We start from the raw sequence: 14596 nt of genomic DNA, 5'->3' as shown, positions 1-14596 counted from the left end.
AACTCTGGATTCATGTGCCACCTTGTACATCTGGCTTACGTGGGTCCTGGGGAATCAAACCTAGGTCCTTAGGCTTTGCCGGCAAGTGTTTTAACCACTAAGCCATCTCTCCAGCCCATAGTTTTCTTTTTCTTTCTTTCTTTCTTTTTTTTTTTAAAGACTATTTAATTGAGAGAGAGTGAGAGAAAGAGGCAGAGAATGGGAGCTCAGGGCCTGTAGCTACTGCAAATGAACTCCAGATGCATGTGCCACTTTTTCTTAATTTTTTATTTTTTGAAGCAAGCCCAACAGACTGGCCTTTTTTTTTTTAAATGTGTGAGAGAATTGGTGCACTAGGGCCTTCAGCCACTGTAATTGAATTCCAGATGTGTGTGCCATCTTGTGTGCATGTGCCACCTTGTGTGTCTGGCTTATGTGGACCTGGAGATTAGAACATTGGTCCTTAGGCTTTGCAGGCAAGTGCCTTAATGGCTAAGCCATCTCTCTAGCTGTATTTTTTTTTCTTTGGTTTTTCGAGGTAGGGTCTCACTCTAGCCTAGGCTGACCTGGAATTCGCTATGGAGTCTCAGGGTAGCCTCGAACTCACAGCAATTCTCCTACCTCTACCTCCCGAGTGCTGGGATTAAAGGCATGTGCCACCATGCTTGGCTTGTATTTTTTCTTTTTTTAATTGAGGTCAGGTTGCACTGTAGCCTGGGCTGACCTGTAACTCACTCTATAGTCCCAGGCTGGCCTCAGACTCAGTGATCATCTTACCTCTATCTCCCAAGTGCTGGTATTAAAGGCGTTTACTACCACACCCAGCCACAAGTTTTTGAAATATATACATTTTATATATATATATATATATATATATATATATATATATATATATACACACACACACACACACACACACACACACACACACACACACACATATATGTGTATATATATATATAACCATAAACAATTTCTTCTTTGAATTTAGATGAATTGATGCTATTTATTTATTTTTTAAATATTTTTTTGGTTTTTCAAGATAGGGTCTCATTCTGGTTCAGGCTGACCTGGAATTCACTCTGTAGTCTCAAGGTGGCCTTGAACTCACAGTGATCCTCCTACCTCTGCTTCCCGAGTGCTGGGATTAAAGGCGTGTGCCACCACACCTGGTGAATTGATGCTGTTTATTTAGTTGAATGTCTTGGATTTTTGTGAGGGTATAGGCTTCATAAAATAAATTCAACACCTCTGAGACATAAGTCAGTAGTTTCCATTTTCCCTAAATTCTTTTGTGTGTGTGTGTGTGTGTGTGTGTGTGTGTGTGTGTGTGTGTGTGTGTGTTTCAGGTAGGGTCTTGCCCTATCTAGCCCAGGCTGACCTGTAATTCACTACATAGTCTCAGGCTGACCTCAAACTCACAGTAATCCTCCTACTTCTGCCTTCCAGGGTGCTGGGATTAAAGGTGTGCACCAGAGAGGGAGGGAGGGAAGGAGGGAAGAGGGGGAGAAGGAGGAGGAATGAATGGGCATACCAAGGCCTCTAGCCACTGCAAATGAAGTCCATATGTGTGTGCCACTTTGTGCATCTGACTTTATGTGAGTACTGGGAAATTGAACTCAGGTTGTTGGGCTTTATATCAAGGTACCTTAGTTGCTGAGTAATCTTTCTTTCCAGCCCCTTAAATTTAAAAAAAAATTTGCTAATTGAGCACTTTCCTGTATGAACATACTTCATATTATATTCCTGTTGGGTTTTACTCTTATGTTCCCTCTTCCCCACCCCATCACAATGGGGGCTCTCCTCAGTGGGGCTATTTGTATTCAGATGAACTAATCTTAGATTTTATTTCACTGACCTTCTCTGAGCCTTACTGGAATCTTATATCTATTTCTGCATTTCGGGTCCCTCCTTTTAGTGGCATTAGTAGATCACTACCTTTAGTTAAGATGATGGATTTTTTTTTTTTTTTTCTGTTTTGGGGACTTTCATCACAAAATGAATTTGGAAGCAAGTACTCTCAACTGCTGAGCCATTTTCTGGCCCACAAGATAAATTTTATTTTACGTTCTGTTTTTAAGAAAGAGAGATAACCAGCTTACCTTCAGAGCACATTTTATGCCAGGGATATGAGGGACATATGTCCTCCAAGCTTGTGATGTCCCTGAAGGAAAAGCACACAGCATGTGGATAGCATACCTCCCCCAGCTAAGTGTTCCAGCTTCTTAGCATGTCCCTGGCATTTCATTCTGTGAAGGAGAATTGAGTGGATTCATTTTTTTCCTAGTTGGAATGCAGTGTTGCTTTTTTCACACCTTAATATTTGACATTGTAGATTAGTATCTTCCAGCAAACCACTTAAAAATGGGTCAGATCTTCCCTGCCTGGTTCTCCATTCTGGCTAGACATTAGCAGCACAAAGGGCTCCTGAAAATTCTGATCCAGCTAGTTAAGGTGGAGTGTTAGTATTGAAAAATAAGCAAAAATCCCAGGTTTGTTTTGCTGTGCAGCCAGGGCGGAGAGCCTTTATTGATAGAGGGAAAAGCTCCATCTTGCTGTTTTGCTGAACTTTTCCTGGATCTGTTAACTCCCCAAGCATGATTGAGGCTTGCCATTATATTTCATAGCCTTAGCTGGGGAATGAGATGGGACCTCTGAAAAGCTGACATGATGCATAATATGACATGGTCCTGGCAGAGATCTCTACTCTAGAGCTTCGCACCATCTGAGATCCATTTGTATGACATGGACTATACCAGATGCTGCAAGAACAATTTGACAAAGGCCCAGGCTTATAACCAGTGACTCTAGTCTGGTCTTGGAAATGAATTTCTGTCCTATGAGCATGCTCCTATATGTCTTACAGACCATGCTACCTTTGTATGCTGAACCCTAAACTACACTCCTGTCCATTACATATTTCACATGCCCAACTTAACCAGGTACCATTGATGGCTCTGAGTCTGAAGTATCTAGGGCTGTGCCTTCATTTGCCAACTAAGGTTACTGAGAAGCACCAGTAGCACTGGTAGTCTCTAACCCCTTAGTGTTTTCTCTGAGTGAGCTTGCTGGGTCCAGAGCCCTTTTGGACCCTTTCATGAAGGGTGAAGTCCAAGATGCAAAGCAGTGCTGTGACCTACTCTTGTTTGCCTTTTCTAGCTCACATCTTGGCCTCAACTTTTAGTTTCACATACCAGCTGAAAGCAGAGGAAGCAAAAATTTATGGAGAAAATTCAATTAAGGAAGATGAGCAATTATATCCTCCCCTAAACCTGGGCACATGGAACTACAAAGCTTACTCCATTTCTATTCCCCTTAGTCCACTGAGTCATGGGCTCACTTCCCAAATAAGGGGTAAAATCTAACCCCACCAGCTATAGGAGGTGATGGAAGAGACCAAGTTATAGTTCAGGACCCCCAGTGGATGCTTGTTGCAGTCCGGTTCGTATTGCTGGTAGAAATCACCCAACCAAGAGCAGCTTCTGGGAAAAAGGTTTATTTGCCTTACAGGCTCAAGGCTCCCCACGATGGTAGGGGAAAATGATGGCATGAGCAGAGGGTGGACATCACCCCCTGGCCAACATAAGGTGGACCACAGCAACAGGAGGGTGTGCCAAACACTGGCATGGGGAAACTGGCTATAAAGCCATAAGCCCGCCCCCAACAATACAGTCCCTCCAGGGGGCATTAATTCCCAAATATCCATCAGCTGGGAACCTAGCATTCAGAACACCTAAGTTTATGGGGGACACCTGAATCAAACCACCACAATGCTAAAACATAAGCACTATATTACATATACTGTACTTTCCCCTATACATTCTTGCCTATAATAAAAATTAGGAAAAATGAGACTATTCTATTACTAACAACTAACAATAGAATGATTATAATAATATAATAATTCTCTCAAAATAGCTTTGACCTGTAAAGAAAGTACTTTATTTTTAATTTGTTGTTTATTTAAAGAAAGTCTAGCTTCTTTTTGGCATCTCCCAATTGCTAATTACTAAGCTAATTAAAGGTATATGAACATAGGCACTTTGGTAGTTGGTCTGGTAACAACACAGTAAATAGGTAATGTATATAGTGAGTATATACTGGGCAAAGGAATGACTCACATCTTGGGTTTGATAGAGCAGGACAGTACAGGATGTCTCAGGGTTTTATCAAACTATTTATTTTCCATTCAGGTGAAAACCTAAAGATTGACACCTGATATATTTTTTTTTAAATATTTTTTTTAATTTTTTTTTTATTTGAGAGCGACAGACAGAGAGAGAAAGACAGATAGAGGGAGAGAGAGAGAATGGGCGTGCCAGGGCTTCCAGCCTCTGCAAATGAACTCCAGACGCGTGCGCCCTCTTGTGCATCTGGCTAACGTGGGACCTGGGGAACCGAGCCTCGAACCGGGGTCCTTAGGCTTCACAGGCAAGCGCTTAACCGCTAAGCCATCTCTCCAGCCCTATCAAACTATTTATAATGGCAGTAGTTGAAAGCTTAGAATTGTTTATGGAGTTATCTATTTAGTATGTTTGGGCCGTGGTTGATTATGGTGACATAGCATGAAATGTGAAAATACAGGTAAGAAGGGACTATTGTATAGTCTTTTTTTTTTTTACTTTTCGTTTTTTTGAGGTAGGATTTCACTGTGGCCCAGGCTGACCTGGAATTCACTACATAGTCTTAGGGTGGCTTCGAACTCATGGCAATCCTCCTACCTCTGCCTCCTAAGTGCTGGGATTAAAGGTGTGCACCACCATGCCCAGTCTAGACTATTGTATACCTTTTTTTTTTTTTTTTTTTTTTTTTGGTTTTTCAAGGTAGGGTCTCACTCTAGCCCAGGCTGCTCTGGAATTCACTATGTATTCTCAGGGTGGCCTCGAACTCACAGTGATCCTCCTATCTCTGCCTTCTGAGTTCTGTGTATATTCTTTAGAGTAGATTGGATTAATAATAGCCAGAGATTCAGAACACAATTTTGTGCTCTGCTGTTTGTGGAGGTTTGATCTGAAGAGAGCTTCCATGACAAAGTACAAAAATGCTTTAAGTAAGAGTAGCATTCACAAATTCCTTTATTCTTTCAGAAAGTAGTTTCAAGCAAATAATCAGACATAGTAAGACTAGTGGGGGGAAATAATAGGTAATAAAACCTCCAAGAAAAAAAAGTTACAAGGCTTGGAAAGATGGCTCAGTGGTTAAGTGTGCTTCCTGCACAAGCATGAAGGTCTGAGGGGAACCTGAGACTACTTGAGTTCACATCTCCCAATCCCATGTGAAACAACTGGGGGTGGGCGCATACATCTGTAATCCCAGTCCTTCTGGGAAGCAGAGACTCGAGAATTGTCAGAGCCCCACAAGCTCCAGAACCATTAAAAAAGATGCATAAAGCAAGACCAACTGGTAGCGCAACTGAGAGGGACACCTGATGTTCCAATGAGCAACAGAGGAATGTATGGGGAACCGCAAGGTCATGTGGATGCACCATATACTACACACATACAAGCAAAAAAAGCATGTTAGCTACCAAGTTATTATATCTGGAAAGATACTCTCTGAAGAAAGGTAGAGGGGAAGGTGGTAGTGGTCTGGTTTATAGAAAGTGATTAAGACAGACTTCTGAAGAGGAGGCAGTTGACTAGGCACCTGGGAAGCACAAAGGGGATGCCTTGGTATGTTCTGGTCATTGGCAGCAATAACTGGAAAGACTGTGTGTGTGATGACAAACATGGCAGGTTTCAGGAGCATCATGGGGAGGTATAGTTTGAGGGCAAGTGGTAGAATGTGGCTGAAGGCAGGCCATGACTGAGATGAGGGGAAGCAGCTGGGAGGACGAGACTTGCCTTGGGAATGATAATACTACTTTGTATTTAGAATCTGAGGCACATGTTAACAAGCAGTGCTGTGGCGGGTGGGGTGGGACATATATACGTGTCCTTGATTCTGCCTAGAATGTTATTGCAGGAATACCCAAGAAGATATATCATTGTTATCTGAGTGCCAAGTTGGGACACTGTAGCCAGATAATCTCCCCTTGTAGCTTAGGTTGGTTTGACACTAGCGATATAACTTAAGCCTGGCCTTGTACTCACTATAGTTCTCTTGCCTTAGGTGTGAGCTACCACACTCAGCTACCTACTTCTTATTTAATCTGACCATTAGTGTTTGGTTTTTGATATGTGTGCTTTTTTTTTTTTTTTTTTTTTTTAGGTTTTTTTAGAGGTAGGGTTTCACTCTGGTCCAGGCTGACCTGGAATTCACTATGGAGTCGTCTCAGGGTGGCCTCGAACTCGCGGCAATCCTCCTACCTCTGCCTCCTGAGTGCTGGGATTAGAGGCGTGCACCACCACGCCTGGCATGTGTGCTATTTATTTATTTATTTATTTATTTATTTATTTATTTGAGAGCGACAGACAGAGAGAAAGACAGATAGAGGGAGAGAGAGAGAATGGGCGCGCCAGGGCTTCCAGCCATTGCAAACAAACTCCAGACACGTGCGCCCCCTTGTGCTTCTGGCTAACGTGGGACCTGGGGAACCGAGCCTTGAACCGGGGTCCTTAGGCTTCACAGGCAAGCGCTTAACCGCTAAGCCATCTCTCCAGCCCTCATGTGTGCTTTTTTTAATGAGAGAGAATCGGCATGCCAAAACCTCCAACCACTCTTATCAAACTCCAGACATGGGTGTCTGGCTTATGTGGCCTCGGGGGATTAACTGCTAAGCCATCTCCCCAGCCCTTATATGTTTTTTTTAAATATTTTATATTTATGTGTTTATTTGACAGAGGAAGGGGGGGGGGAGAATGGGCATGTCAGGGCCTCCAGCCAGTGCAAACAACTACAGATGCATGCGCTCCCTTGTGCATCTGGCTAATGTGGGCCCTGGGGAATCGAACCTAGGTCCTCTGGCTTTGCAGGCAAGTGCCTTAATTGCTAAGCCTCCAGCTCCCTTATATGTGTTTTTGATAAGCTTCTATTAATTTGCCATGTATATGTATGAAATTTGATTTTCACATAAGGAATATAACACTAAAAATATAAAGACATCTTTAAGCTGATTATTGTTATTATTTGGGGGGGGGGTTGAGGTAGGGTCTCACTCTAGCCCAGGTTGACCTGGAATTCACTATGTCATCTCAGGGTGGCCTCCAATTTACGGAGATCCTCCTACCTCTGCCTCCTGAGTGCTGGGATTAAAGGTGTGTGCCACCACGCCCGGCTTTAAACTGGTTATTTTGCTATGAGTAACCTGATGAATGTATTTCTAAGAAATATAAACTTTGAGATTTAGTGAAATGAGCTGTTTGCATAGTTAAACACTGCCTTTTATTTCAAATTCTGTATTTGCTTCTTTCTCCAGGCAACAGAAACCGACATGAAAATCAGTGTGTGTACACGAGCCTACCATCTACTTGTGGAAAAATTGGGCTTTAATCCAAATGACATCATCTTTGACCCCAACATCCTCACCATTGGAACTGGGATGGAAGAACATAACTTGTATGCTATTAATTTTATCCATGCAACCAGAGTCATTAAAGTAAGTTTGGGTGTTTTCTCTTTTTTCCCCAAGACACAGCTCAGGTTTATCTCAAGGGTCTAGTCTGTGGTTAGAGCTGTCACATAAATTTATTGGCTGGGAATGTTGATATTCTTGTTCCTTTTGCTTTTAGTATTTCAAAAAATAACTTTATTTACTTGAGAGAGAGAAGCAGATAGAGAAAGAGAGAGCAAATGGATGTGCCAGGCCCTCTAGCCATTGCACTTGAACTCTAGAGACATGTGGCACCTTGTGTGCATGTGTGACCAGCTTACATGGGGGAGTCAAACCTGGGTCCTTAGCCTTGCAGGTAAGTGTCTTAACCACTAAGCCATATTTCCAGCCCATAATAAGGTTTTTTAAAAAATTTTTTTGTTTATTTTTATTTATTTATTTATTTGAAAATGACAGACAGAGAAAGAGGCAGATAGAGAGAATGGGCACGCCAGGGCCTCCAGCCACTGCAAACGAACTCCAGACGCATGCAACCCCTTGTGCATCTGTCTAACATGGGTCCTGGGGAATCGAGCCTCGAACCAGGGTCCTTAGACTTCACAGGCAAGAGCTTAATCAGTAAGCCATCTCTCCAGCCCAATAATGGGTTTTTAAGCAAGCAAGTGTCTTTAGTCACTGAGCCATTTCTACAGCCCAGTAATATTTAAAAAATTTTTTTTTTAAATTATATTTTTTGAGAGAGGGCAGAGAGGGAAAGAGAGAGAATGAGAATGAGAATGGATGCATCAGGGTCTCCAGCCACTACAAGCAAACTCCAGACACATGTACCACCTTGTGTATGTGGCTTTTATGGGTATTGGAGAATGGAACCTGGGTCCTTAGGCTTTGCAGGCAAGCACCTTAATCACTTTTAACCAACTTAACTTAACCATCTTTTCAGCCCCAATAATAGATCTTTTAATCATGATGTCCAGAAGACAGAATTCCACAGCACTCCGCACTCATCCCTATTCTTTGACTCTTACATTCTTAGCCATCTCTCTATCTCCCCCTATTTATTTATGAGTGACAAACTGACAGAGAGAGAGAGAGAGAGAGAGAGAGAGAGAGAGAGAGAGAGAGAGAGAAAGAGAAAATGGGCACACCAGGGCCTCCAGCTACTGCAAATGAACTCCAGATTCATATACTGGCTTACGTGGGTCCTGGGGAATCAAGCCTCGAACCAGGGTCCTTAGGCTTCACAGGCAAGTGCTTAACTGTGAAGCCATCTCTCCAGCCCCTCCTTACCCTTTTGTTTTTTTTGACCCAGGGTCTCACTATGTAGCCTAGGCTTGTCTTAAACTCATGATCTGTCTGTTCTATTGCTGGGATTATAGGCATGTGTACCATACTATATCTGTCTTATCTGTCTGTCTGTCTATTTATGTATCTATATTGCTATAGCTCCTGTTTGTTCATTTATTAATGTGTAATATTCTTTCATTTCACTCATAGTTAGGTATTGTTCTTTTTTTAACTTTTTATTGATAACCTCCATATGTATAGACAATATGCCATAATCATAATCCCCTCTCACCACCTTCTCTTTTCCTCCTCCCAATTCTTCCCCTTCACTGAATCACATTTTTTGCATCTGGTCTGTTGCTGGACATCTGGTATGTTTCCAGCCTTGGGACATTATGAACACTTCATCTGGTGCTCTTTTTAGACTACAATAAAGTTGAGTAGTTGTGATCAAGATTGTGGCATAAAATACTTTTCTCTGAATGCTGTGGCCATTTTTGTTTATTTATCTTAGGCACACGTGCTTGAGTTTGCTATAGCATATAAGGAGTGGAATGACTGAGTTACAGTACTAGACAGTGACAAGCTGCCTGCTTAAACATTTGAATGAGCTTTTACTGGAGTCAGTAGTGAGAGAAACTATTGTTCTCCATGCCTGTTAAAGCTTGGTATTGGGAAGAAATTTCAGTTTCCCTGCTCTTAAAAAAAAAAAAAAGAGAGAGAGAGAGAGAATTGGCCATCCAGGGCCTCAGCCATTGCAGTTTAACATCTGATGCTTGTGCCACGTAGCACACATGTGTGACCTTGTGCTTGTGTCACCTTTGTGCCTCTGGCTTATCTCTCTCTTTGGAGAGAGATTCAGCATGGGTCCTTAGGCTTTTCAGGTAAGTGCCATCTCTCCAGCCCCACCTTTGCTTTTATATAGTTTCAAATTTGTGAGGAGCCAAGGAGTTTATTTATTTAAGCAATTGAAGCCTTCTAGTAGTTGTATTTTCAATGAATTAGGAACATGTTTGCATGTATACATGCATGAATATATTTTTTCCCATCATTTATCAAACAAATTTTAAATTTTTTAAAAAATTGTTTGCAAGCATAGAGAGACAGAGACATAATGGGCATGGCAGGGCCTCAGACTGATGTAAACATACTCCATATGCATGTGCCACTTGTGCATTTGGATTTATGTGGGCACTGAGGAATCTAACCTGTGTTGTTTGTCTATGTGGGCAAGTGACTTAACCACTGAGCTATCTCTCCAGCTGTTGAGCAACTATTTTATAGAATATCCACTGTTAGGCCTTCTCATGGTCATTTATAGAGGCACTCAGAGATAAAGCAGAATTTAAAATTTTTCCTTAGGGAGATAGACAGACAGCTGTTATGGTAGGAGCATAAAAGGTGAGGGATTGTATGATAGAAAAAGAAACTACAGTATGTGACACTATACTCTGGCAAATGTTGTTCTGTGTCTAGTAACAACAAACTCTGAATTACTTTGGACTACACATATTACTGTCCACTCCTGCATATAAAGGTTAATTAGTGTGATTGAGTTCAGCTTTTGGAAAAATAGGAGAACTTTTTCATGCTTTTAAATTTTTTGCTAGGAAACATTACCAGGAGTTCGAATAAGTGGAGGTCTTTCCAACTTGTCCTTTTCCTTCCGAGGAATGGAAGCCATTCGAGAAGCAATGCATGGAGTTTTCCTTTACCATGCAATCAAGGTATGACTCAATCCAAGTATTACTTATCATGGGGCTTGCAAACTGGCCTGCAGGATAAGCGTCCTTTCTGTAAAAGAGGTTTCTGTGGAGCATAGAACCCTTACACTTCACCTACTGCTCTTTTAGACTACAGTAGAGTTGAGTAGTTGTGATCAAGGTTACGGCATAAAATACTTTTCTCTGACCCCTGGACATTAATGGAAATGCTCATTTTCCTTTCGTTTGCTCTTAGTTTGGTATGGACATGGGGATAGTGAATGCAGGCAACCTCCCTGTGTACGATGATATCCATAAGGATCTTCTCCAGCTCTGTGAAGACCTCATTTGGAATAAAGACCCTGAGGCCACTGAGAAGCTCCTACGGTATGCCCAGGTAAAGAGACAAGTGTCTAATGGATGACTTTTTCCTGTTTTTGAATTTATTACTTAGTTATTGGACCTTTATTATAGAATAGAAGCTGGTACCTAATTATATCTTTTGATCACTGGAGAGTTTTATAGGTGTTGCAGTTTGGGCCAAGAAGGAAGCTGGGTATGGTGGTACTTTCTTTAATCCCAGCACTTGAGAGGCAGAGGTAGGAGGATCACCATGAGTACTAGGCCACCCTGAGGCTACATAATGAATTCCAGGTCAGCCTGGGCTAGAGGAAGACTTTATCTCGGGGAGTCGGGGGGTGGGGGAGGAGAACTAGACCATGCATAGGCTGTTTCAACATACTTAACTGAAGCTTCTGTAAATTAGTTTTAAAATGTAAGTTAAAAAATTTTGGTGTATGTATTGGTTTTGTGTGTGTGTGTGTGTGTGTGTGTGTGTGTGTGTGTGTGTGTGTGTGTAAGTCAGAGGAAGCTTTTAGGTGTTTGGGCTTTACCTTCTTGGAGACAGGATCTCTTGTTGCTACAGATGAACTGCCAGACTACAAAGGAAGTTCACATTGGCTCAGGAGCTTCAGCTTCTCTTAGCCCCATCACCCATTGTTGTAGGTGCATTGAAATCACAGATACATGTGCCACTTTGCATCCAACTTTACATGGGTGCTGGAGAATTAGACCTGAGCTGTGAAATTTTGCAAGCAAGTGCCTTTAACTGCTGATCCATTTCCCCAGCCCTTAGGTTTTTTTTTTTTTTTAAAAGATTTTATTTTTATTTATTTATTAGAGAGAGACAGTGAGAATGAGTACACCAGGGCCTCTAGCCACTGCAAACAAACTCCAGATGCGTGTGTCACCATGTGCATCTGGCTTACCTGGGACCTGGAGCATTGAACCTGGGTCCTTAGGCTTCGCAGGCATGTGTCTTTACTGCTAAGCTATCTCTCTAGCCCAGTCCTGAGGTTTTACATGGTCCTTAACTTGGGATATAATCCCCCTATTTTTATGCACACAGACCAAGTACTTAGACTTTTCTTATTCTTTGAACATGGAGAAAAGGGGGCACTAATCAGTTCTGTTGTGGTCAAGCTTTTGCCTAGCATTGGCTCTTCATTAAACTAAATAAAGTTGAGTCTTGTTGAAGGTCAGCAGGAAGGACATCATAACTTCTGTAATTGTGACATTGTAGTATTAACCAATGGTGTGCTATATTGTCCCGTCTTCCTCCTCACTTGCCTGAAAGACATAGCTCTCTCATTTAGGAAAGAAGAAGCTTATTTCTAACACTACTCCTTCTTAAGATTTTTTTCAGTATTGTAATTTTTTTTCATATTTTATTTATTGAGAGAGAGAGAGAGAGAGAGAGAGAGAGCGCGTGCGCGCACGGGAGAGCAACCAAGTGAGCACGGTCACACCAGGGCCTCTTGTTGCTGCAAATAAACTCCAGAGATATGCACCATGTTTTGTGTCTGGCTTTACATGGGCACTGGGGAGTTAATCCAGGGCAGTCAGGCTTTGTAGGTAAGCACCTTTAGCTGCTGAGCTATCTCTCCAGCCTAGCATTATATTTTTTTAAAACCTTTTATTGGCAACATCCATATATAGGGAGTATATGTTGATCACATTTCCTTCCCACCACCCTCCCTTACTTCCCTCCTGAATCCTCCTCCCACTGAATCCCTTCTTTTCAACTAGTCTCTTCTATTTTGATGTCACCACTTTTCCCTCCTATTATGCAGGTCTTTTGTAGATAGTGCGAGCCAGGGTGGCCTTGAATTCCTCCTACCACTGCATCCCAAGTGCTGGGATTAAAGGTGTGCAGCACAACACCCGGATTGGTTTTACAAGGTGGGGTTTCCCTCTAGCGCAGGCTGACCTGGAATTCACTATGGACTCTCAGGCTGGCCTCGAACTCACGGCAATCCTCCTACCACTGCCTCCTGAGTGCTGGGATTAAAGGCGTGCATCACCAAGCCTGGCTGGCCTCTTCTTTAACATAATATGTAGCTAGAGAAGACGTAGGTTTCCATATGATTTATTTATAGCATCTTTTTATTTTTAAATATTTTATTTATTTATTTGAAAGAGGTCCAGGAGGGACGGATGAAGGAAGGGAAAGAATGAATGCACCAGGGCCTTCAGCTGCTGGAAACAAACTCCAGATGCATGTGCCACCTTGTTCATCTGGCGTATGTGGGTACTGGGGAAACAAACCTAGGTCCTTTGGCTTTGTAGGCAAGCACCTCTCTCCAGCCCTATTCATAGCATCTTGAATAATGACTAACCCTCCTCCCACCTGTCCTCCATTCCTTTCTTTGACCTTGCTTCTACCGTTTCGTACCCAATGTTGTGCCCCTCTACTTACTTATCTACTATATTCTCCCTTTAATTCTTTCCTCTCCTTCCTCCCTCATAGCCTCTTTCAAGCTTCCTGGCCTCTACTACTGACTTATATTCCAACTCACATACAAATCTAAACATTTGAAGCTAAGATTCACATATGAAAGAGAACATGAGCCTTTGACTTTGAGCCTGAGTGACCTTACTTAGTATAATTTTTTTCCAGATCCATCTATTTCCATAAAACTTCGCTGTGTAGGACTGGAGAGATGGCTCAAAGGTCAAGGCTCTACCAAGCCTAAGGAGCCGAGTTTGATTCCCCAGTACCCACGTAAAGCACGATGCATAAAGTAGTAGTTCATTTTCAGTGACTAGAGGCCCTGGCTGTCCATTCTCTCTGCCTCTCTCTCTATCTCACTCTCTCTCAAATAAATAAATTATTAACCAAAAAACTCCTTTTGTGTAAAATTACCACATCTTTATTATCCATTTCATCATTGTAAGGGCATTGTAAGGGCAAGAAAGAAATGGCTCACCAGTTCCCCCTCCACTGCAAAAACACTCCAACCTCATGAGCCACTTTGTGTATCTAGCTTTACATTGGTACTAGGGAATCAAACCTGGGCTGTCAGTCTTTCCAGTCAAAGGCCATTAAGCACTGAGCTATTTCTCCTGCCCCAGCCAATCCTTAATTAACCACAAAGACTTATCATAAGCCAGGGATTCCTCTGTCTAGTGGGTGACTATACAGTCAAGGTGGCTTCTCTTACTTTAAGGGAATAAATAATCTCAACAGGTATACACTAACTCCTAGGAGTTACCAGCTTGGTAACATTGGTCAGTTCGCACCAAGTACAGATGGACATGAAAAAAGGAATACTGTGAGGTAAATAAAGATTGAGAATTTTTTCCTTCATAAGAGAATAAATTATCTTTTTCTTATTAAACAATGAAGTCTATACCTAAGTTCCTGTTTTTGTTACATTGTAGAAAACAGTGGGAACAGTCTTGCCTTTGGTCTTCCAAGGCTCTCTGCTCTTACATTTGTAGAGTAATGGCCTATCATAATTCATAACTTCTTATATTTGGTGTACACTGACCTTTAGTGAGTAAATTATTACACGGGTCAAGTTCCATGGTCCCATATAATTCATATGATTTCTGGATTAAATGGTATTGTAAAGGAAACTGTGCCTCCATTGGCTGGGGAGGATTGCTGTGCTATATACAGTAAGATGACTCTTGAGTGGCCCTGGATTTTGTGAGTATTCCTGATGTTTTCTTTGGAACGTTTCTTAAGTTTTCCAGTCATCCATTCCTTCTGGCTTTGATCCTGTTTATGCTATCTGAGCTCATACATTTTTTGGCTTTCTCAGGATCAGGTTATTCCTTTGATACTAGTCCA

At 41.9% G+C, this 14596-nt stretch overlaps 1 protein-coding gene across 3 annotated transcripts in view; it reads left to right on the top strand.

The window, feature by feature from the left end:
* Mtr (5-methyltetrahydrofolate-homocysteine methyltransferase) overlaps positions 1-14596 on the top strand; it is a 161761-nt gene that overhangs the window by 79261 nt on the left and 67904 nt on the right. For all 3 annotated transcript variants that reach the window (XM_045151421.1, XM_004662193.2, XM_045151420.1), the window contains exons 16-18: positions 7337-7516; positions 10366-10482; positions 10715-10855. In XM_045151421.1, coding sequence (XP_045007356.1) covers positions 7337-7516; positions 10366-10482; positions 10715-10855 — 438 coding nt within the window. The remainder of the gene's footprint in view (positions 1-7336; positions 7517-10365; positions 10483-10714; positions 10856-14596) is intronic.

Source organism: Jaculus jaculus, chromosome 6, assembly GCF_020740685.1.
Source record: "Jaculus jaculus isolate mJacJac1 chromosome 6, mJacJac1.mat.Y.cur, whole genome shotgun sequence".
Taxonomy (NCBI): Eukaryota; Metazoa; Chordata; class Mammalia; order Rodentia; family Dipodidae; genus Jaculus; species Jaculus jaculus.
Note: the sequence above shows the minus strand (reverse complement) of the source record. Positions and strands in the feature narration are given on the sequence as shown.